This window comes from Sturnira hondurensis, unplaced genomic scaffold, assembly GCF_014824575.4.
Source record: "Sturnira hondurensis isolate 20B ecotype Veracruz unplaced genomic scaffold, ASM1482457v3 Scaffold0024990, whole genome shotgun sequence".
Classification (NCBI taxonomy): Eukaryota; Metazoa; Chordata; class Mammalia; order Chiroptera; family Phyllostomidae; genus Sturnira; species Sturnira hondurensis.
Window position 1 is genome coordinate 193853 of NW_028097621.1, and position 22349 is coordinate 216201.

General features: G+C 41.7%; 1 protein-coding gene across 1 annotated transcript; it reads right to left on the reverse strand.

Annotated features, from left to right (window-relative positions):
- Positions 1-2593: 2593 nt before the first annotated feature.
- On the reverse strand, positions 2594-17820 carry ACP6 (acid phosphatase 6, lysophosphatidic). The gene is given in 7 exon segments (XM_037039054.1): positions 2594-2857; positions 3467-3651; positions 5430-5526; positions 7644-7740; positions 16177-16309; positions 17159-17246; positions 17811-17820. Coding segments are annotated over 7 exon segments (753 nt in total). The 3' UTR covers positions 2594-2714.
- Positions 17821-22349: the final 4529 nt, after the last annotated feature.

Sequence of the window (22349 nt, forward strand, 5' to 3'; positions counted from 1 at the left end):
GCATAGAATTCCATTGTGTATATGTACCATAGTTTTTTGATCTATTCATTTACTGATGGGCACCTAGGTTGCTTCCAACTCTTGGTTATTGTAAATTGTGTTGCTATGAACATTGGGGTGCATATGTTCTTTGGGATTGGTGTTTTAGGGTTCTTAGGATTCAATCCTAGCAGTGGAATTGCTGGGTCAAAAAGCAAGTCCAATTTTAGTTTTCTGAGAAAATTCCATACTGTTTTCCATAATGGTTGTAGCAGTCTGCAATCCCACCAACAGTGGACCAGAGTCCCCTTTTCTCCACACCCTCTCCAACATTTGTTGTTTATTGCTTCATTTATGATAGCCATTCTCACTGGTGTGAAGTGGTATCTCATTGTGATTTTAATTTGCATCTCTCTGATAGCAAGCAATATTGAGCATCTCTTCATGTGTCTCTGGATCCTCTGTATGTCAGGAGGAACTATTCTTGATGCTGGAGACACATCCATGAACAAGTCAAAGTCTACTTTCATGGAACTTATAGTCTAGTCAGAGAGATAAACAAATAAATATACAGATGTATAATAAGCACTGATAAAAATCCATGGTGGGAGGAGATGGGACAAGGAGTTTTGGTTGACTAGGGCTACAATAACAAAATACCACAGATTGGGTGGCTTAAGCAACATAAATATACAATATTTCCTTACAGTTCTGGAGGCCAGAAGTGCAAGATCATGATATCAGCAGGGTTGGTTTCTTCTGAGTCCTTTCTCCTTGGCTTGTAAATGGCCACTTTCTATCTCTGTCTTCACATGATCTTCCCTCTGTGTTGTTGTCCTAACCTCTTCTTGTAAGGATACCAATCACTGGATAGGGTGCCCCCACATGACTCCTTCTTTACCTTAATTGCCTCTTTTAAGGCCCTATCTCCAGTCACATCAACATAAGAATTTTGAGAGGACATAATTCAGCCCATAACAAGGTGATAGAATGTAACTAAGGCTGGAGATTGAGGAAAGGGAAGGGTCTGAAATAGTTTATGTAGGATAATATGGTAGGATCTCTCTCAAATGACACTGAGTTGAGATCTGAGATCTAAGAGGGAGCCAACCATCTATAGAACATTCCAGGGAGAGGAAACAGCTTATGCAAGTATTCCAGGTGAGGACATGACTTAGGGTTATGGGGCATACAAGATAGTAAGAAGGCGAGAAAGACAGAGAGAGAGAGACAGAGAGAGACAGAGAGAGAGAGAGGAGAGGATGTCATAAAGCCTTGAGGGCCATTATGATGCCTGTCTCTTTGATATGGGAAGCCAGGGGAGAATTTTAAACAGAAGAGTGGCATGATCTGACTTGTATGTGTGTGTGTGTGTGTTAAAGATTTTATTTATTTGTTTTTAGAGAGGAGAAGGGAGGGAGGGAGAGAAACATCAATGTGTGGTTGCCTCTCAAATGCCCCCTACTAGGGACTTGGCTGGCAACCCAGGCATGTGCCCTGACTGGAAATCAAATAACATCCCTTTGGTTCACAGGCTGGCACTCAATCCACTGAACCACACCAATCAGGGCTTACTTGTGTTTTAAAAGCAATGGCTAGGTTGAAAATAAACTGGGGAAGGGCAGAAACAGGACTTTGTGATAAATCCAGGTGAGAGATAGTGCTGGCACTAAGACAGTAGCAGTAGAAGTCTTGAGAAGTGGTCAATCATGGATATAGTTTGAAGAGAGACACAATAGGATTTACTAATTGAATTGATGTAGAAATCATAAAAAGGGAAGAATAAAGGGTAATTCCAAAGTTCTTGGCCAAGCAACTGGGTGAATAGTAGTGCCATTTATCTAGATGGGGAAACCTGTGGAAGAAGTACATTTAAGGAGGCATACTCATAAGTATAGAGAGTTGGTCGTGGACAATGGAAAGTTTAATACCTAATATATATCTTAAATATCCATGTAGAGGTGTTGAGTACACAATTGGAAATGAGAATTCAGGGGAAAGGTGCAGATTTAAAATATAAATTTAGGAGATACTGTATAAATACTGTGGAACTGCTTGAGATTACTGGGAATGAGCATAGGAGAAAAAGTCAAAGGACTAAGCCCTCAGACATTCCAACACTTAGAGATCAGAAAAAGGTAGAATCAGCAAAAATCTGAGAAGTTGAGAAGCCAGAGGAAAACTAAGAGAGTATTTATCACGGTAGCCAAGTGAAAAAAACCATAACAAGACTGCTGATGAGAATCTGTGTGAGACACGAAACTGGCTACTGGATTGAGCACTCAGAGGTCACTGATGATTTTGACAAGAGCTGTTTTTATGGAGTTGAAAGGGCTGAGTACCTAATCACAATTGGCTCAAGAAAGAATGGGAAAGGAACAATCAGAGATGGCAAGTATGAACCACTCTTTTGAGAAGTTGGTTGGGTATTGTCTCACAAACCAAAAGGTCATGTGTTTGATTCTCGGTTGCAGGTTCAGGACGTATAGGAAGGGCAACCTGGTTGATGTTTCTCTCTCACATAGATGTTTCTTTTCCTGTCTTTCTCCCTTCCCCTCTCTCTAAACAATTTTTTTTAAAAAAAGAGACCTTAATATTAACTGTAGGAAGGAAATACCCTTACCTTATGTTAAAACACATTAACTCTTGTTCCTGCCTTTTCCAAACACAATAGTCAGAGGCATGGTATAGAAGCATGCTATTTAAAAATCAACACATTCCACTTGGATAATCAGTCACTCTCCATTTCCAAGTTCCATCACCTGTGCTTGAGAGCTGAGCAGGCGGTATTTTTCTGGGTTTCAGGTGTAAACCGACATGGTGTTCAAGAAGTTGTCCAGTGAACAGAGCTGATCAAGGCAACCTCTCAGCACTTGCTCTTGTGGAAGAGACATTACTCACTAGGGCCAGGACCCTGTCTTACTGTTTTCAACTGTGCCCTATGGTCTGTGCATGCACACACATTACAGCCAAGAAGACACCACTACACGGTCAGCCTCTATGTATGCTTGTAAAAAATCACTCAAGAACTGTTTGCTGAACTGACTGGGAAGACACAGTCAAGTTAAGCCTAGAGCTGGGAGGGCTAAAGGTCTAATCCTTGGGACTGCTCTAGCTTCTGCCCTGGACAGCAAGCTGCTGAGGCAGCCAAGGTATCAAGAGTGCTGACACCACAAATCATGTCCTGTCACCATCACTAATTTTCAAAATAGGCTTTTTAGGATGTTACAACCTAGCAGAAAAACAGAAGAGGGGGGTTCTTCTATCACTAGAAGGAGTCTATTGAAGAACTGGGATAAGGCACAAATCCCAGCCTGCCTCTGTATGCCAAGTTCTGACTTCTCCCTGGACCATAGCTATGAGTCACCCTAGATAATTCAGAGAGCTGATTATATCAACAGAGGTTCCACTGGTCCTGAGAAGGGAGACTTGGTGCTTAAAAGCAGGTGGGTGAAGTTGGGGGAAGGGTGACTAGTCATCACCCAACCCAACCTCAGAGGCCTCATCTCCCCATGATAATAGAGCTGCATAGACCACTCCTTAGATTCCTGGTGCTGGTAGAGTTCCATGCTCACATCAACAGCAAATGGTGGCTACTTGTGGTCAGAGATCTCCAGGGCCATTTAGAGAAGAACGATGGTCACATTAAGAGCTGCAAAGAGGTACAGCTTTCTGTAGTGCAGAAACGGTTCTCCACAAATCTTTATTCAGGACTCTGGAGGCCAGGACATTGCCTGGAACAACACTTGCCTCAGAAACCAGGTGACATTTAGAAATCAGCTGAGCCTGGTATGAAACTTCTTTGAAGTAGATGGTGGGAGAAGCCTTATTCCCACTCCTATGTTTTCATGAAGCAGGATCCCCACTGCAGTAGGTATCTTGGCCACCTTCTGCCCACTGGCTCACCCACCCACCCACTCACTCCTCCCCTGGTGAGTTTCAAAGAAGAAAGTGAGCATATGTACCTTGTGCCCTTCTTTTCTCTCTATGGAACTAGCTTGCCTATAGCAAATGTTCTTCCTACTCAGCTGTGTGATGAGTTTAGTAGAGCAAGCACTCCTCCTTGTTGGGGAAGCTTGCATTTTGGGGAAATTAAGTTCATTTCAAAGAAATACTAATGAACTTATTTGGTCCTCAGCACATTCCCCAAATGGCTTTAATCAGTAATAAAGTTGTTATTTTAATCCGTATTTTTTTATTTGTTGACCTCCAAACTAGAATACTAGCATTGGGAACTGTACCAACGGGTACAAAGTGGCAAAGGCCAACAGGAAAAAATGTATTGTCATCATGAGTACTGTGATGGACAGGAATGGGCATTCCCATAATTTGCTATTATAAATCTTGTTCTAAGTTTCTGAATGTTCCTGTTTCAACTAATTGTCCCCTATCTTTCCCTTGGTGATCTTGTTAAAATGCTGAGTCTGATTGTTAAAGAGTCTGATTCAGTAGGTCAGGCTGGGGCTCGAGAAGCTAACAATCTTCCAAGTCATGGTAAAGGTGTTTTCCTGTAGACTACACTATGCTTAGCAAGTGTCTAGGCGTACAAACCTGTGGTCCCTAACCTGGGTTTCCAGGATCTACAAAAGTGATGGTGGAAGTTCATGAGCTACTTCCAACATTTTACAATACCTCGTGTTGTTATACCCGTCACTTGATGAAGGTATTCAAACTAAACAATCTATGAACCAATTATCTTTCTTTGGGGCTATTACAGTATTAAATCAGTGTTATAACATAATTAGCTACTCTGACATTTTCTTTCTTTTTTAAAAAGATTTTTTAAAAGATTTTATTTATCTTTAAAGGGGAAGGGAAGGAGAGAAGTATCAATGTATGGTTGCCTCTTGTGAGTTCCCTGCCGGGAACTGGCCTGCAACCCAGGCATCTGCCCTGACTAGGAATCGAACTGGGATCGTGTGGTTTGCAGGCCCGTGCTCAATGCACTGAGCTATGCCAGCCAGGGCCCTTTTTAAAAAATATTTTTAAAAAGCATATTATTTATTTCTAGAGAGAGGGGAAGGGAGGAAGAGAGGGAGAGAAACATCAATGTGTGGTTGCCTCTCAAGCACCCACTACTGGGGACCTGGCCCACAACCCAGGCATGTGCCTTTACTGGGACTCAAACCAGCGGCCCTTTGGTTTGCAGGCCAGAACTCAATTCACTGAGCTGCACTAGCCAGGGTGACACATGTTCAATAATTAACAAATAGAAAAATAAATTTAGGGTTCTTATAGCTAAAATTAAAATTTTAAAACATGGTAGGATAGATGTAGCAGGAGGAAAGGTAAAAATGTTGGGAACTTCTTTGGGACTTGTGGCCTCTTATACATCTACTTTTAACTACTGACAGCCTGATTTTTGTGGCATCAAAACCTGAATTCCCTCCTACAGACAAAGGCCCCCTACTGCTCTCATTTGCACAAAGCTGAGTTGCTATGTCAGGGACCTATTCTCACCAGGTGAAGTGGCAAGGTCCATGGCTTTCACCAGGGTACTCTCCAGAAGGTGGAGAAATGGTTCTGCCACATGAAGACTTTCCCTATAGCAAGGAAACAACATTTAAACACTAAGCTTACTGAGCACACAGGGGACGTAGGTTAGTTCTGCCTCTGAGGAGTTCACTAGCCCAATGAGAAAAAGTCAAGCATGAGGGACAAGTAACAGGCTGGAAGGAGAAAAATGGCACTGAGTCAAGTTTGGGGGTTCCCTACGCACAAACATTTCCAAAAACAAAAGCACCAGGTTATAGGCCTGGCATGAACACAGCTGAGATGGGACTAACTAGAGTAAGTCATTCAAAACTAGGCCTTCAGGAATAAAGGAACAAAGCTGGGAAGGGCAGGGAGTCATGATTTCCAGGAATTCCAAATTAGAAAAGCAATGTGAAGAAACCACATCCTAAACTATGCTTCCCACGTGCCAGCCTCCTTCTTAGGAGATAGACCATAAAGACCTTTTTATTTACAGATATGATTTAATAAGAAGTTCAGTGGTAGTGCTTGCATGGTTGGCACTGTGGCTCCAACACTTTCATTCTCAGGCTGGTCACCTCATGAGCACAGGATGGCTACTGCATCTCAAAGCATGTCATCTCACAGTAGAAAACAAAGCAGTAATATGGGAGCCACTAAAGGGCCAAAAGACTTGGTTTTGGTGCCTCTCACTTTTTATCAAAGAGGAAAAAAATACCCTTCTCCCAGAATTCCTAGAACCCAATCACTGACAAAAGGGAATGGAGTTGTGATTGGCTTCAGTCAATCCTTGTTCATGATGACTGAATAAATGGCCACCTTTATAAATCAAGGGAGGTTGAAGCAATGGGTGAGGAGTAGGCATCCAATACTATATGTAACATACACTTTCCAGAAAATGTGCACAGGCCAAGCCAAGTTTGATGGCATTGTGAAGTTGTAACTATTTGTGCTTGAAGAAACATCATTGTACGAAACAGGAACTAACTGGAATGTAAAGGAGAATGAATCAGGTCCTCTTTATAATGCTCTATAACAGGAGAAAGCAAACTATGGCCATTGGTCAAATCCAATCCACCTGCCTGTTTTTGTAAATAAAGTTTTATTGGAACACAGCTCTGTCTGTTTGTTTGCATATTATCTATGGCTGCTTTCAAGCTACATGAGAATAGATGAGTAATTCCAACAGATAAAGCATACACCAATGCCTAAAATATTTACTAAATATGTGTGTGGTGGGGAGGACAGTCAGTGACAATTTAAGTCTGGTGGGGTCACTTCAGGAACAGATGAGAGAAGGTAGAAAGTATAGGTAGTGGCAGCATGCTGAGTGGTGAGGCTGGAGCCTTCTGGATACCCTGTGTGTGTGTACAAGTGGACATACTGACTCTGAGTGGAAGAAAAGCTGTCAGAGGTTCTTATTCTTATGCAACAGACTGTGGAAACTCTTGAAATGTTAGCTGCTTTTTCCTCCCATGCATCTTTCTAGGGCTGTTTCTTTATTTCCCATCTTCTCCTCTATCAAGTCACCTAACCTGAGTGCAAGCTGAGTGTTCTTACCCAATCAGAAAAAGGTATCGTTTAGTAATTTGGTAAAAGAGAAACTGTCCATTCTGATACTCAGGAAACAGGCCTAAAAATAGAAATTTTAAGTATCAGTAGTACAGAGAAAACATAGGATTGCTATTTGGAAGATCTGGATTCAAGTCCTGGCTTTGCCACTTGCTACCTGAGCTGAGACAAGGTAGCCTGTGCATCCCTTGGGCCCAGTTTCTTCAACTATAAAGCCAGGATGTGGACACTTTCAGGGATAATGACACATATCTCACAGCAAAAATGTGAAAACTATTTATAAATTGTGAGGCAATAAATAAAGCAAGCAATAATTATTCTTCAGTTCCCCCACTCCAAATTCTTTGAAACTGACAGTAATAGGAATAACTCAGTACTTAAGAGACAATCAATTAGTAGCTCCTGATTCTGTGTAACAGTGAAAGAAAGTACTAGGTCACCAATTCCAGCTCCAGAAGTGTTAAGGATGCTCAGTAAGCCAGCAGAATGGGATGATTTCTGCCAATGTACACAGAGATGCCAGCTCACAGGTGTGAGGAGCCTAATGAACCCCTATCCCCACACACTGGAAGGCCTGACCAAGCTGACTTCATGAAAGCAGCTGAAAAGGCCCCTCATGTCTCCACTTTGCACATACAAGGCTGTGTCCACAGCTCTCTATTCGATGATCTGTGAAAATCTCTTCAGCCTGGGGCAGTTCAGGAGGCAGTGCACCTGAAAGGGTCACAGGTACAGTTTTAGAATGAGATGCTTCTCATTCACTGAGCCTAGCAGCTGATCAGATCTCATAGGGCCTTCAGGAGCCTGGGAAGGGCCTTCTCAAAAAGCTATGTTCATCAAGGCCCGTCAGAAGCTATTCCTAGAGATCTTTGAGGCCCAGAAAAAAAGTTTTCTCTCCCTTTCTGATGGCTCCCCATCTACTTCAAAATGAAAAACATTTGTGTTTTTTTAAACTTTAAAAGACCCTGGCTGGTGTAGCTCAGTGTATTGAGCACTGGCCTGTGAACCAAAAGGTTGCCAGTTCTATTCCCAGTCAGAACACATGCTTGGGTTGTGGTCCAGCTGCCCAGTTGGGGGCATGCTTGTCAGCTGATGGATGTCTCTTGTGCGCATCAATGTTTCTCTCCCTCACTTTCTACCTCCAGTTCCCTCTCTCTAAAAATAAATAAATAAACTCTTTAAACTATAAAAGAAAAAAGATGAATAAAATACAGCTCAAGTAGTTCATGTCCTTCATTTTCACTAAAATAACTTCCAGAAAATATGGCATATAAATATGTCATATAAACTCTTGTCTTACAACCTTAAACCTATTTTACATAAGCACAAGATACATTCCTACCTTCAGGACATACTTTCATCTTCGCCAGAGAAGGAAGGAGGATCCAGGCTACATGGCCTTTGGGTGTTTAAATTTTGAATCTAAAGAAGCATTTCCTAGGATCTGGGGAAAATGGCAGCAGAGTAGGATGGAGCGACTCCAGTTCTCGTACCCCTGGGAGAAAATCCTGGCAGATCTACTGAGGAACAGTGCAATCAATCCCCCAACCAACAATTCCCCAGCATTTATAAAAATAAGAGACCAGAGATAGTGACGAACCGGACAGCTATAGGTTGTTGGGGTCTCAGGGACGTGAGTAAGGATGGAGGTGGCCAGGCCGGCGGCAGCCCTCAGCTGGCGTATAATGGCCTTGAGCCGTGGCTGCCGCAGCAGTCGGGACCCAGAGGCTTCTGTCTGTGCCCAGAGACAGGGGCATCTGCCACGGAAAACTCATCGGGAGCCCAGCAGCCCTGAGGAAAGTCGAGGACGGCGGCAGCAGCGGCAGGACGGCAGCCATTGGCTGGCGCGTAAAGACATCAGAGCCTGCGGTTGCTGCAGCAGTCGGGGCCCAGAGGCTTCCGCCTGCACCCAGTGACATGGGCGTCTGCCACAGAGGACTCATCGGGACCCTGGAACCTGTGAGTAAAGACAAAAGCGGCAGCGGCAGCGGCAGCAGCAGGGCCGGCTGCCCTCGGGAGCCAGGCACCCCAGAGTAAAGTCAAAAGCAGCAGAGGCAGGACCAGCAGCCATTGGCCAGCGTGTAAAGACCTTGGAGCTGCTGCTGCCGCAGCTTTCAGGGTCCAGAGGCTTCTGTCTACAGCCAGCATCAGGGCCTCTGCCACAGAGAACTCATCGGGAGCCCAGCACCTGTGAGTAAAGACAAAAGCGGCAGCAGCAGGCCCGGCACCCCTCGGCCAGCCCATAACGACTCAGAGCCGCCGCTGCCGCCACATTAGGAGTGTAGAGGCTTCTGCTTGTGGCCAGTGCCACGGAGGACTCATAGGGAGCCCAGCACCTAGTGGAGCATTAGGACAGCTGCGGGGTCCTTGGAAAACCCGGCTCCCTCCCTCACCATCTAGGTGGGGCTGGGTGGCAGAGACCTGTCTGCCTAGATGTGCAGGGAGGGTGGCAAGAACAGGGGGCCACGTTCAGTTGCAATCTCTGTGGTCACCAGCCCATCAGCCTGCCAGCCCAGGAAATTTGAGAGGAGCATTGTCCTAACCAGTCAGGTTGAGGGTTGGGCTGGGCTGAGAGGCACGCTTTCTGGAGAAGTTTTTACTAGAAAGAGGACTGAGGTGTTCTCCTGTGAAGGCAGCTTGACTTGCTTCTCACACAGTCACAGGACTGGGAAGGACCGGTACCAGATCCCATGGGACTCAGGCAGCCCGTCAGGTGGGTGGGTGCCCGCACCCCAGTCTGGTAGCCTGGTTGGCGCTCGGGAGTGTGCCTGGGCCTACAACCCAGCCCACAGAGGGGTCCTGCCGAAACCACAAAAACCAGATTGGACAGTTTGAAACCAAAAGGGGAGGGTTTTTTTTTTAAACTTTTTCTTTAAACCTTTTTTTCAGTAGCCATATATATTTTTAATTTTATTGTTGCTGTATCTTTCAGTACTCTGTCCCTCTCCTTTCTTTTTTACTGTTTTAGTCCTTCTTCCTTTCACCCCAAACTTATTGCTTTTTCCTCACTTCTCTTGCCCTTTTTGGTGTGTTTGTTTGTTTGTTTGTTTGTTTGTTGCTTTCTATACCACTGTAAATACTTCACAACACATCTCTTGGGTCTTAGCCCACTTGACAGGTTCCTGAATTCTAATACTATAGTGATTAACTCTACTTGCTCACATGCTATGTTTATTTACTATTCTTTACTCTCACCTTACCTCAAAATCTGACTACCTGCAGCCTCACTGCTTTCCAGATAAAACTCACAAGCCTTCCTTCCCCAACAAGTGACTTATCTTTGGTCTATCCTTTCTTAAAGGTGGCAAATTGAGTTGAGGATTACAGTTAACACTATATAGAGCCTAAAGATCTTCTATCTCTTCTCTACCGGCTGTGACTGTAAATATCATAAACTACACTCCTGCTGTCATAAACCATTTTGCCTCCCCCTCCAGCTGATCACACAAACACAAAGAAAGGAGTAGGTGGAAATGGAGAACATCAAGACACCTGCAGGAGACTGTACCACTGAATTTCACAGGTATTCTACCATAGAAGGTCACACCATAAACCTAGGGAGTCAGAACAGATCAATTTAAGCAGCTGAAGCTAACAAGAAGAGTCTCATAAGCAATGGGAAGGCAAAGAAACAATGCTCAAATGAAAGAAAAGGTGGAAGTATCACAAATAATGTCAGATTAAAGAGAGGCAAATCAGCTATCAGATATTGAATTCAAAGCACTAGTTATCAGGAAATTCAAAGAACTCACAATGAGCTACCAGAAACTAGAGGGGAGCTACCGGAAACTAGAGGGGAGCTACAATGAGCTCTCCACAAACTATATCAACATGAAAAAGGAAATAGAAACTATCAGCAAAGGCCAAGAGGAAATGAAGAATACAATTTCTGAACTGAAGAACAAAGTAGAAGGAATGAAAAGCAGGATTGATGAGGCAGAAGATCGGATCAGTGAGTTGGAGGACACAGTAGAAAGAATCTCCCAGAAAGAGCAAGAAAGGGAAAAGAGGCTCAAAAAGAATGAAGAGGGACTAAGAGAAATGCAAGATAATATGAAACGTAATAATATCTGAATAATAGGAATACCAGAAGGAGAAGAAGAAAAACAAGGGATAGAAAACCTATTTGAAAGAGTAATGATAGAAAATTTTCCTAATTTGATGAGCGAAAAAGTTACACGAATCCAGGAATCACAGAGAGTCCCATTCAAGAGGAACCCAAAGAGGCCCACTTCAAGACACATCATCATTAAAATGGCAAAATTCCAAGACAAAGAGAGAATCTTAAAGGCAGCAAGGGAGAAAAAGGAAGTAACATACAAGGGAGCCCCAATAAGGTTAGCTACTGACTTCTCAATGGAAACACTCCAAGCAAGAAGAGAATGGCAAGAAATATTTCAAGTAATGAGAACCAGAGGCCTACAACCAAGGCTACTTTACCCAGCAAGGCTCTCAATCAAGATAGAAGGCCAAATAAAGAGCTTCCAAGACAAAAGAAGTCTAAAAGAATATGCCTCCACCAAACCAGCTCTACAAGAAATACTAAAAGGGCTGCTTTAAGGAAAGGAAGGAAAAGAGAGAGACAGAGAGGAACTGTGGTACAAAAATGGCAATGAATAAGTCCCTATCAATAATAACCTTAAATGTAAATGGATTAAATGCTCCAATCAAAAGACATAGAATAGCTGAATGGATAAGAAAGCATGACCCACACATATGCTGCCTACAGGAGACCCACCTCAGGACAAAAGACCATCACAGACTAAAAGTGAAAGGCTGGAAACAAATTTTCCAAGCAAATGGACAAGAAAAAAAAGCCGGGGTAGCAATTCTAATATCAGACAAAATAGACTTCAAAAAAAGGGCCATAAAGAGAGACCCAGAAGGTCACTTCATATTGCTCAAGGGAAGAATCCAGCACGAAGACATTAACATCATAAATATATATGCACCCAACATAGGAGCACCCAAATATATAAGAAAAATCCTAGAAGACTTCAAGAAAGATATTGACAGCAACACAATTATAGTAGGGGATTTTAACACCCCACTGTCAAAAATGGACAGATCTTCCAAACAAAATATCAACAAAGATATAGCAGCATTAAACGACACTCTAGAAGAAATGGACTTGACTGATATATATAGAGCGCTTCATCCCAAAGAAGCTAAATACACATTCTTTTCAAATGCACATGGAACATTTTCAAAGATAGACCACATGGTAGGACACAAAATGAACCTCAACAAATTCAAGAAAATTGAAATCATACCAAGCATTTTCTCTGACCACAAGGGACTGAAATTAGAAACCAACCCCACAGGAAAAAACCCCAAACATCCAAAATCATGGAGACTGAATGGTATGCTATTAAACAACGAATGGGTCAAGATTGAAATTAGGGAAGAAATCAAAAAGTTTCTGGAAACAAATGAAAATGAACTCACAACAACCCAAAACTTATGGGACACGGCCAAGGCAGTCCTGAGAGGGAAGTTCATAGCAATACAGGCTTACCTAAAGAAAATAGAAACATTTCAAACAAACAACCTAACCCGACGCCTGCAAGAACTCGAAGAACAACAACAAAGACAGCCCAGAGCAAGTACAAGGAAGGAAATAACCAAGATCAGAGCAGAATTAAATGACATAGAGACCAAAAGCACAATTATAAGGATCAATGAATCCAAGAGTTGGTTTTTTGAAAAGATAAACAAAATAGACAAGCCTTTAAGTAGGCTCATTAAGAAAAGAAGAGAGAGGACACAAATAAACACAATCAGAAATGAAAGAGGAGAGATTACAACTGATACCACAGAAATAGAAGGGATTGTAAGGAATTACTATGAAGAACTGTATGCCAAGAAATTTGAAAACCTAGGTGAAATGGACAAATTTCTAGAAAAATATAATCTTCCAAAACTCAATGAAGAAGAAGTAGAAAGCCTGAACAGACCAATAACAGCAAATGAAATTGAAGCAGTAATCAAAAAACTCCCATCACACAAAAGCCCCGGACCAGATGGTTTCACAGGAGAATTCTACAAAGCGTTTAAGGAAGAGCTAACCCCTATTCTTCACAGACTATTCCAAAAAATCCAAAATGATGGGAAACTCCCAAACTCTTTTTATGAAGCGAGCATTATCCTAATTCCAAAACCAGATAGAGACACAACAAAGAAAGAAAACTTTAGGCCAATATCACTGATGAACATAGATGCTAAAATCCTCAACAAAATATTGGCAAATCGCATCCAACAATACATCAAAAAGATCATACACCATGACCAAGTGGGATTCATCCCAGGGATGCAAGGATGGTTCAATATCCGCAAATCAGTAAATGTAATACACCACATAAACAAAAGCAAGGACAAAAACCACATGGTCATATCAATAGACGCGGAAAAAGCTTTTGATAAGGTACAACACCCATTTATGATAAAGGTACTCAGCAAAGTGGGAATAGAGGGAGCATTCCTCAATATAATAAAGGCCATATATGAAAGACCTACAGCCAACATCATACTGAATGGGCAAAAACTGAAAGCTTTTCCACTAAGATCAGGAACAAGACAAGGTTGTCCACTTTCACCACTTCTATTTAATATAGTATTGGAAGTTTTAGCCTCAGTGATTAGGCAACAAAAGGAAATAATAGGCATTCAAGTTGGAAAGGAGGAAACAAAACTGTCATTGTTTGCAGATGGCATGATAGTGTACAGGGAAAATCCTATAGACTCTACCCCCAAACTGCTCAAACTAATAAATGAGTTTGGCAAAACAGTGGGATACAAAATCAATATCCAGAAATCAAAGGCATTTTGGTATACTAACAATGAATCAGCAGAAGCAGAAATCAAGAAAAAATCCAATTTGATATAGCAAAAAGAAAAATAAAATATCTGGGAGTAAATGTAACCAAGGAGGTAAAAGACCTGTATGCAGAAAACTACACAACACTGAAGAAAGAAATCAAGGAAGACACAAACAAATGGAAACATATACTGTGTTCATGGATTGGAAGAATTAACATCATCAAAATGTCCATACTACCCAAAGCAATTTACAGATTCAATGCAATACCTATTAAAGTACCAATGGCATATCTCACAGACATAGAACAAACAATTCAAAAATTTATATGGAACCATAAAAGACCCTGAATAGCAGCTGCAATGTTAAGAAAGAAGAAAGTAGGAGGGATCACACAATACTTGATATCAAACTGTATTACAAGGCCACTGTAATCAAAACAGCCTGGTACTGGGATAAAAACAGGCACATAGACCAATGGAACAGAATAGAGAACCCAGAAATAAACCCAAATCTGTACAGTCAATTAATATTTGATAAAGGGGGCAGTAACATAAAATGGGGTAAAGATAGCCTTTTCAACAAATGGTGTTGGGAGAACTGGACAGCTACATGCAAAAAAATGAAACTCTAGCACCAACTTACACCATACACCGAAATAAATTCAAGGTGGATAAAAGACTTAAATATAAGCCATGACACCATTAAAGTCCTAGAGGAGAACATTGGCAGGAAAATCTCAGATATTTCACGCAGCAACATTTTTACTGATATGTCCCCTAGAGCAAGGAATATAAAAGACAGAACAAACAAATGGGATCTCATCAAAATAAAAAGCTTCTACGCAGCTAAAGAAAATAGCATTAAAATAAAAATACAACCAACTGTATGGGAAAACATATTTGCCAATGATACCTTAGACAAAGGTTTAATCTCCAAAATATACAAAGAACTCACATGACTTCAGTCTAAGAAGACAACTAACCCAATTAAAAAATGGGGAAAGGACTTGAAGAGACACTTCTGTAAGGAGGACATACAGAGGATCCAGAGACACATGAAGAGATGCTCAATATTGCTTGCTATCAGAGAGATGCAAATTAAAACCACAATGAGATACCACTTCACACCAGTGAGAATGGCTATCATAAACGAAGCAATAAACAACAAATGTTGGAGAGGGTGTGGGGAAAAGGGGACTCTGGTCCACTGTTGGTGGGATTGCAGACTGGTACAACCATTATGGAAAACAGTATGGAATTTTCTCAGAAAACTAAAATTGGACTTGCCTTTTGACCCAGCAATTCCACTGCTAGGATTGTATCCTAAGAACCCTAAAACACCAATCCCAAAGAACATATGCACCCCAATGTTCATAACAAGAGAATTTACAATGGCCAAGAGTTGGAAGCAACCTAGGTGCCCATCAGTAAATGAATGGACCAAAAAACTATGGTACATATACACAATGGAATTCTATGCTGCAAAAAGAAAGAAGGAGCTCCTACCTTTTGCAACATCATGGATGGAACTGGGAAGCATTATGGTGAGTGAAATAAGCCAGGTGTTGAAGGACAAATACCATATGATCTCACCTTTAACATGAAGCTAAACAACAAAACAAACAAGCAAGCAAAATATAACCAAAGATACTGAAATCGAGCACAGGGGAACAGTGACCAGAGGGTAGAGGGGGGCGGGAATTTCAGGAGAAATAGGGGAGGGATTTAAAGGAACATATATAAAGGATACATGAGAAGGATGGAAATGGGAAGGAGGGGGAGTATGGGGGTGGGATGCAATGGGAGTAATAGAAAACTTTACTTGAAAAGTAATTAAATAAAAAAATTGGGAAAAAAGAAGCATTTCCTATCCTGTAGTCTTCAGTATTATTAGATTTTTAGAAAGTCTATGGCTAAATAAGTTTGGGAGAAACAGATAAAGATTAACCAGTTTCATTCACTATTGCCTACTCAGATTCTTTAACATGCTGATGAGCATATAGACTCTTCAAAAGCTGACTCAATGTACAGGTTTTCCAAAAATTTTTTGGGCAACAATTCTTCCTTTCTCACCACCCACCCCACCTCTGCCTATTCATAACACAGGCATTCACATCACTGGTATTCTGGGGAACATGCTTCAGGAAACTCTGATCTAGAGTTAAATGTCTGTGTTTCTGAGTGAGGAGTCCTCCTAGATTGATTCCTATCCCTCACAGCTGCCTCCAAACCAGGAGGCCTCCACCTACTTCTCTCTTCTCAGGGGCCAGGTCATCCAGTTACCGATGCTAGGCTCTTCCACTCTCAGGGCCCAAGGAGGAGTCATTCCACCTGCTCAGCAGCCACATTATCAAGGAGAATAAGGAAGTCCACTCCGTTACTGCTGGAAATGCCCATCCCCTCCTCCACCTTTTTCAAATTCTCTGATATTCCTGGCTGCAAAGAGGCAGCCTGCCTCCTGCCTCTGTCAAAAAAAAAAAAGTACCTCCTTATATTGTATAGTGACCAACAGTTTACAAAGTATATCACATTCATCATTTGGAATCTCAATTAATCCTCAATAACAGCTCATAGGGGTTAGTTGTCATTATTCCCATTTTACAGATGAGTAAACAAAGGCTCTATGAGATGAAAAATGACTTGTGAAAGTTAGCAAGTACCAGAGTTGGAATAAAAGCCTGGATTTTCCAAATCTCACTCTACCATTTTCTTTTATTATGTAAAAAATGATGCAAGCATAGCATAGGTTTGCTTGAAAACAGCATTCATTTTCCTTTGTGGAACACATAGTTTATCCTCTTAGTATAGCCCAGAAATTCCTGGACAAAGAAAAGTGCCATCAGCCCAAACCAACCTATCTACATAGCAGCATGTCAGTGAGAGAAAGGAAATCTGTGTTTTCTGCTTGTCCATCTGGAATTACAGTTTGATGACTGGTTCAATCATCTTTTATTTAACCTGTCAGTTTCTTCATCTACTCCATCTCAGGAGGGCTCAAGATAGTCAAAAGAATAATGAGTGGGGCTTTGGAAATAGCAAAGCCCCACTCATGGCTGTATGTACCATCTCTCTAGCCCACCACGTGGCCTTTTCCAGGTTTCCTGGCCCTTTACTATGAGTCTACCACTGTAAGCAAGAGCTTCTTCACTTCCTGGACAGTGGTGTCAGACCTGAGTGTAATGCCATCCTTCCCATCCCTAATCCACCAGCACAGTAAACTCAGGCAGGCCCTCAGTTCAGGTAGAGTCCTGCCACCAAAAGTAGTAAAAGGCTGTCTGTTCCCCAGTGGTGAGCAAGAACCCAGGGCAGTTACCTGGTTCTTTCCCACAGGCTTCAGCAGTTCTGGTAGTTGGGGTACAAGACTTCAGAGCTTGCTTCATCAGTGTGGATGACAATGGATCCTGAAAGTGAGGTGGGAAGCACAGGCAGGAAGAGGCTTTAGTTTGGTCTTCACAGCATCTCCTCCCTCTTCTTCTCATTGAATTTACAGATGGAGCTGCTCCAGGAGGCAGATCAACAAGGATACTCCTTAAGGATGGCGTATGCCTTCAACACGCCCTCACCTTGCCAACAGTTCTCCTATGGTCTGATCAATGGAGAAAACAAGTAGCTGCCTTGTTCTGTCTGGCACAATTCCTCCTATTGGGCCACATATAGACTAGAGCAGGTACAGACCTAAATCAGACCGCCACTTTCCTGACCCATCCCAAAAAACCTGATCTCCAGGCACTACCAGCACTTGTGATTTCTAATAAACAGGCCATTCCCAACTTTACGAGAATAGATGACTTTCTTGCTTCCCAGTCAATCCTATATGGTGACTTATCACATGACAATTTAAGAAAGGTGACCACTAGGCCACAAATACTCTCAGTCATCATTGCCTTGCCCAAAATGAAAGCCAGCCTTGCAGACAAAATGCCAGGAACCAAAGATTAGACTACAAATAAATGTTTCTTTTATACCTTGCAGCATCTCCCTATTGCTCAGAGCTCACAAATAACTTTGTTTCTTCTTATCAATGCTCAAAGAAGGTGTTCTAACACCTGCTCATGCTTGACTCTGGGCCAGAAATGGCAAGGGTCTGTGACAGCTCCCCTATCTACATAGCTCAAACCTGACCTTCTCTGATAGTAAAAGAAAACAGGTCCGGAGGGAAGGAAGATGGCAGAGGAGTGAATGGAAGTCACACTGACCTCCTCCCAGGACCAATCTGGAATTACAACTCAATTGTGGAGAAACCTCTCAGAACAAACAATGGAGCAATAGCCAGAGAGAAACATATAACTTCAGACATACAGAACCAGCTCCGGCACAATCAGTCTGGTAAGGGTGCGGTGGAGACACAAGAGGGCTGACTTGGCACCCACAGGCAGCAGCGATGGCACAATAATTAAGCAGCAGGTTAGATCCCCCAAAGGTTGGGGTCTAAACCCTAAGCTAGGATTCCCAGCCTAGAACACCAAAGCCCAAAGAGTATACAGATAACAACCAGTGGAAAGAGCAGCAGAGGTACTCTCTGCCAGAGACAGACAGTTGCAGAGGCAAGGGCCACTTAAAGGGCCAACACATAAATTTTCATTTGCAGCCACTTACCTGGGCCTCAGGCAAAGTCAGGGGCAGAGTGGGTTGCAGATGCCTGAGGAGAGACTGGGGACTCAGAGGTCTTTGGAAGAGAACTGAGAGAGTAGCAGCCAGGATCCCAGTGCTGAGTCATAGCCTAGACAGCAGCAGCCTTTGTGCTCAGGCAGACCACTTGCCTTTGAGTGACAGTAGCCAGGAGAGTCTCTGCCTCAGACCTTTGGTGCTTAAGCCTGACTGCTGAGTTCTAGTGCCCAGATAAACAACCAAAGGAGCAGAGGCAGGACCAGCAGCCGAAGGAGACAGCCAGAGACAGTAGATCACTAGCAAAGTGGGGCAAAGTGGACTAGAGAAACTTGAAGAGAGACTAGGGACAGAGGCTTTGTGGAGAGAACTGAGAAAGTAACCACCAGGACCCCGGAGTTGAGCCAACCCCCATACACAGGCATCCTACTCAGGCAGACCACTCCCCTCCAAGCAGCAGCAGCCTGAGAGGAAAAAATATCCCTCACCTTAGGAGGGATTTGACTCCACCCTATGGGGCTTAAACCTGACTGCTGAGTGCAGAGAGACTATATTAACAATTGAAAGAGACAGCCTGTGACAGCAGATCACAGGAAGTATTGAACAGGCTGCCTAAGGTCAGACAGGGTCAACATCTGACATCATCAGAGGCAGATCCAGAAGGAAAAAAAACCAGTGGTAAATACAAGAGACTACTAATACGAAAGCCACTGTGGTTTTCTTCATGATTTGCGATAGATTCTTTTCTGCATAGCTTTATAATTCATTTATTGTCCAGCGAATTTCTATATAAGTCACTAGATTTTATACTATAGCATATGTCAATTTACATATTTTGCCCCTTCTCTTGCCCATCTTACCTACCTCTTTCCTTTCAATATTCTCATTTCAAATTTTGCTTTCTCTCTAGCTACAACTTGTTTCCATCCACACTCTATTTCTCTCCTGTCCAGACACTCAAAATGAATTCTCTTATCAAGGGTCATTTCACTTCTTTTGCCCAGCTATTAAAATACCTGTGTTCTCTCTACACCTAACAAACTTTGCTAGTTGATTGTGGGTAGGGTAGTTGTTGATGCATTGTTTTATCAAAGTTGTCTCTAGAGCTTCACCAATTTTCGTATTTCAAATAACAAATTTTACTGGACCTCCCCCCTACTCCTTTTTTTTTTACTCAAACTTTAATTATGCTATCTTACCCTGTTTTTTGTCTTTCTTCTATTTCCCTTTCACCCTGCCCTTTTATTTTTCTTTATTGTCTTTTTTCTAATTCTTTACACCCCAAGTTTTCATTTTCCCCTTATTTAATATAGTATTTGTTCCTTACTCTTAGTATTTCCTCTCACTCTATCATCACAAAATGACTTTCCATTCCTCTAAACATCTCTTAGACTTTTCTTTGTTTCTTTTTTCTCTCTTATTCCCATACCACCTATATTAATTTTAGCTAGTTTATTGTTGCTAGTACTCTAATAGAAATTTCTCTCCAGTTTGGCTCCTATATTTTTATTAATTATTTAACTTTTTTCCTCCTTTTTCTTTCTCTCTCTCACTATATTTTATTTTACACTATTTAAAATTCTGTTTAGGCCTAATATTACATGCTTGCCTTCTCATAATCCATTCCACACTCCTTATTCCCTTTCTTTATTCATGAGGTAAACTTTACCTTCTCTCCTTCCATTGCTCCAACTACCAACTCTTATCAGTGCTCCTCCCTCTACACTTTCAAAATTATTTCTCCTTCAGTAGGTCATCTTATATCCACTCTCTTATAATAATCTTAATCTTGTTACACCCTTAATAATATTGGTTCATGAGCTATTGATAGTGGGATGGGGGTGATATTTGCAGGTGCAGGTTTGTTTCTTGGGCTCTGTGGTTTTCAGGCAGTGCCCGCACAACAGCAAAAAGACATGGTGGGTGAAGTGACCCTCAGTCAACCAGCGGCAGAGAAGAACCCACAAAAGAATGACTCAAACAATCATCAAAACCAATTATATCCAGAAAACCAGCATAAAAGGCGTAAAGAACATCCCAAGAACATCAGGTTCAGGTGATCAAGGAGACTGCAACACTGTATCTCACAGGCCTCCCAACATAGAAATTCACACCACAAAGTCAGAAAGACTAAACAGACCAATTTAAGAAACAGAAGCAAAGAGAAGAGTCCCACAAACAAAGGGAAGACAAAGAAACAACCCTCAATCCAAAGGAAAGGAGAAATCCTCAGAAAGAATGCTACATGAAATAGAGGAAAGTCAACTATCAGATAATGAGTTCAACGCAATGGTTATAACGAAGTTCAATGAGCTCAGTGAGAACTACTAGAAACTACAGGGAAATTACAAGGAACTTACTGCAAACCATACCAGCATAAGAAAGGACATAGAAACAATCAACAAGGGCCAAGAAAAAATGAAGAATACAATGTATGAACTAAAGAACACAGTAGAAGAAATCAAAAGCAATGCTAGATGAAGCACAGGATTGAATCAGTGAGCTGAAGGACAAAGTAGAAAAAACCTCCTAAAAAGAGCAAGTAAAAGAAAAAAGAATGAAAAAAGAATGAAGAGGGTTTTGGGAAATGCAGAATAACATTAAACAGATTAATATCCATATAATAGGGATACCAGAATGAGAAGAGGAGGAGCAAGGGATAGAAAATCTGTTTAAAACAGTAATTATAGAAAACTTCCCTAATTTGATGAGAGAAGAAGCCACCCAAGTCCAGGAAGCACAGAGGGTCCCAATAAACAGGAACCCAAAGAGGCGCACTGCAAGACACATCATAATTAAAATGGCAACATTCCAAGACAAAGAGAGAATCCTAAGGGCACCAAGGAAGAAACAGGAAGTAACATACAAGGGAGCCCTGATGAAGCTAGCAGCTGACTTCTCAATGGAAATGCTCCCAGCCAGAAGGGAATGGCAAGAAATATTCCAAGTAATGAAAAGCAAAGGCCTACAACCAAGACTACTTTATTTAGCAAGGCTCTCAATTAAAATGGAAGGCCAAATAAGAAATTTTCCAGACAGAAGAAGCCTCAATGAATATACCACCAACCAAACCAGCACTGCAACAGGTGCTAAAGGGACTGCTTTAAGAAGAGGGGGGAAAATGGTGAGAGAGAAAGGAACAAAGGTACAAAGGGAATAAAATGGCAACGAATAAGTACCCATCAATAATAACCTTAAATGTAACTGAATTAAATGCTCCAATCAAAAGACATAGAATAGCTGAATGGATAAGAAAAGATGACCCATGCTTATGCTGCCTACAAGAGACCCACCTCAGAACAAAAGACCTACATAGACTGAAAGTGAAGAGTTGGAAAATAAATATTCCATGCAAACAGGAAAAAAAAAGCTGGTGTAGGAATACTTGTATCTGACAAAATAGACTTCAAAAAAGGGCCATAAAGAGAGACCCAGAAGGTCACCTCACAATACTCGAGGGCAAATTTCATCAAGAAGATATAAACATTATAAATATATATGCACCCAACATAGGAGCACCCAAATACATAAGGAAAATTTTGGAAGACTTCAAGAAAGATATGGACAGTAACAACTTACACTAGGGAATTTTAACACCCTACTGTCAAAAATGGATAGATCTCTCAAAGAAAATATCACCAAGAATATTGCTGCATTGAACAATGTCCTAGATCAAATGAACTTAACTGATATATATATATATATATATATATATATATATATATATATAAAGAGAGAAAGGGAGAGTCTTTCATCCCAAAGAAGCAAAATACACATTCTTTTCACACAGAACATTCTCTGCACATGGAACATTTTTCAAAGATACACCATATGATAGGACACAAAACAATCCTCAACAAATTCAAGAAAAGTGAAATTGTAGAAAGCATCTTCTCAGA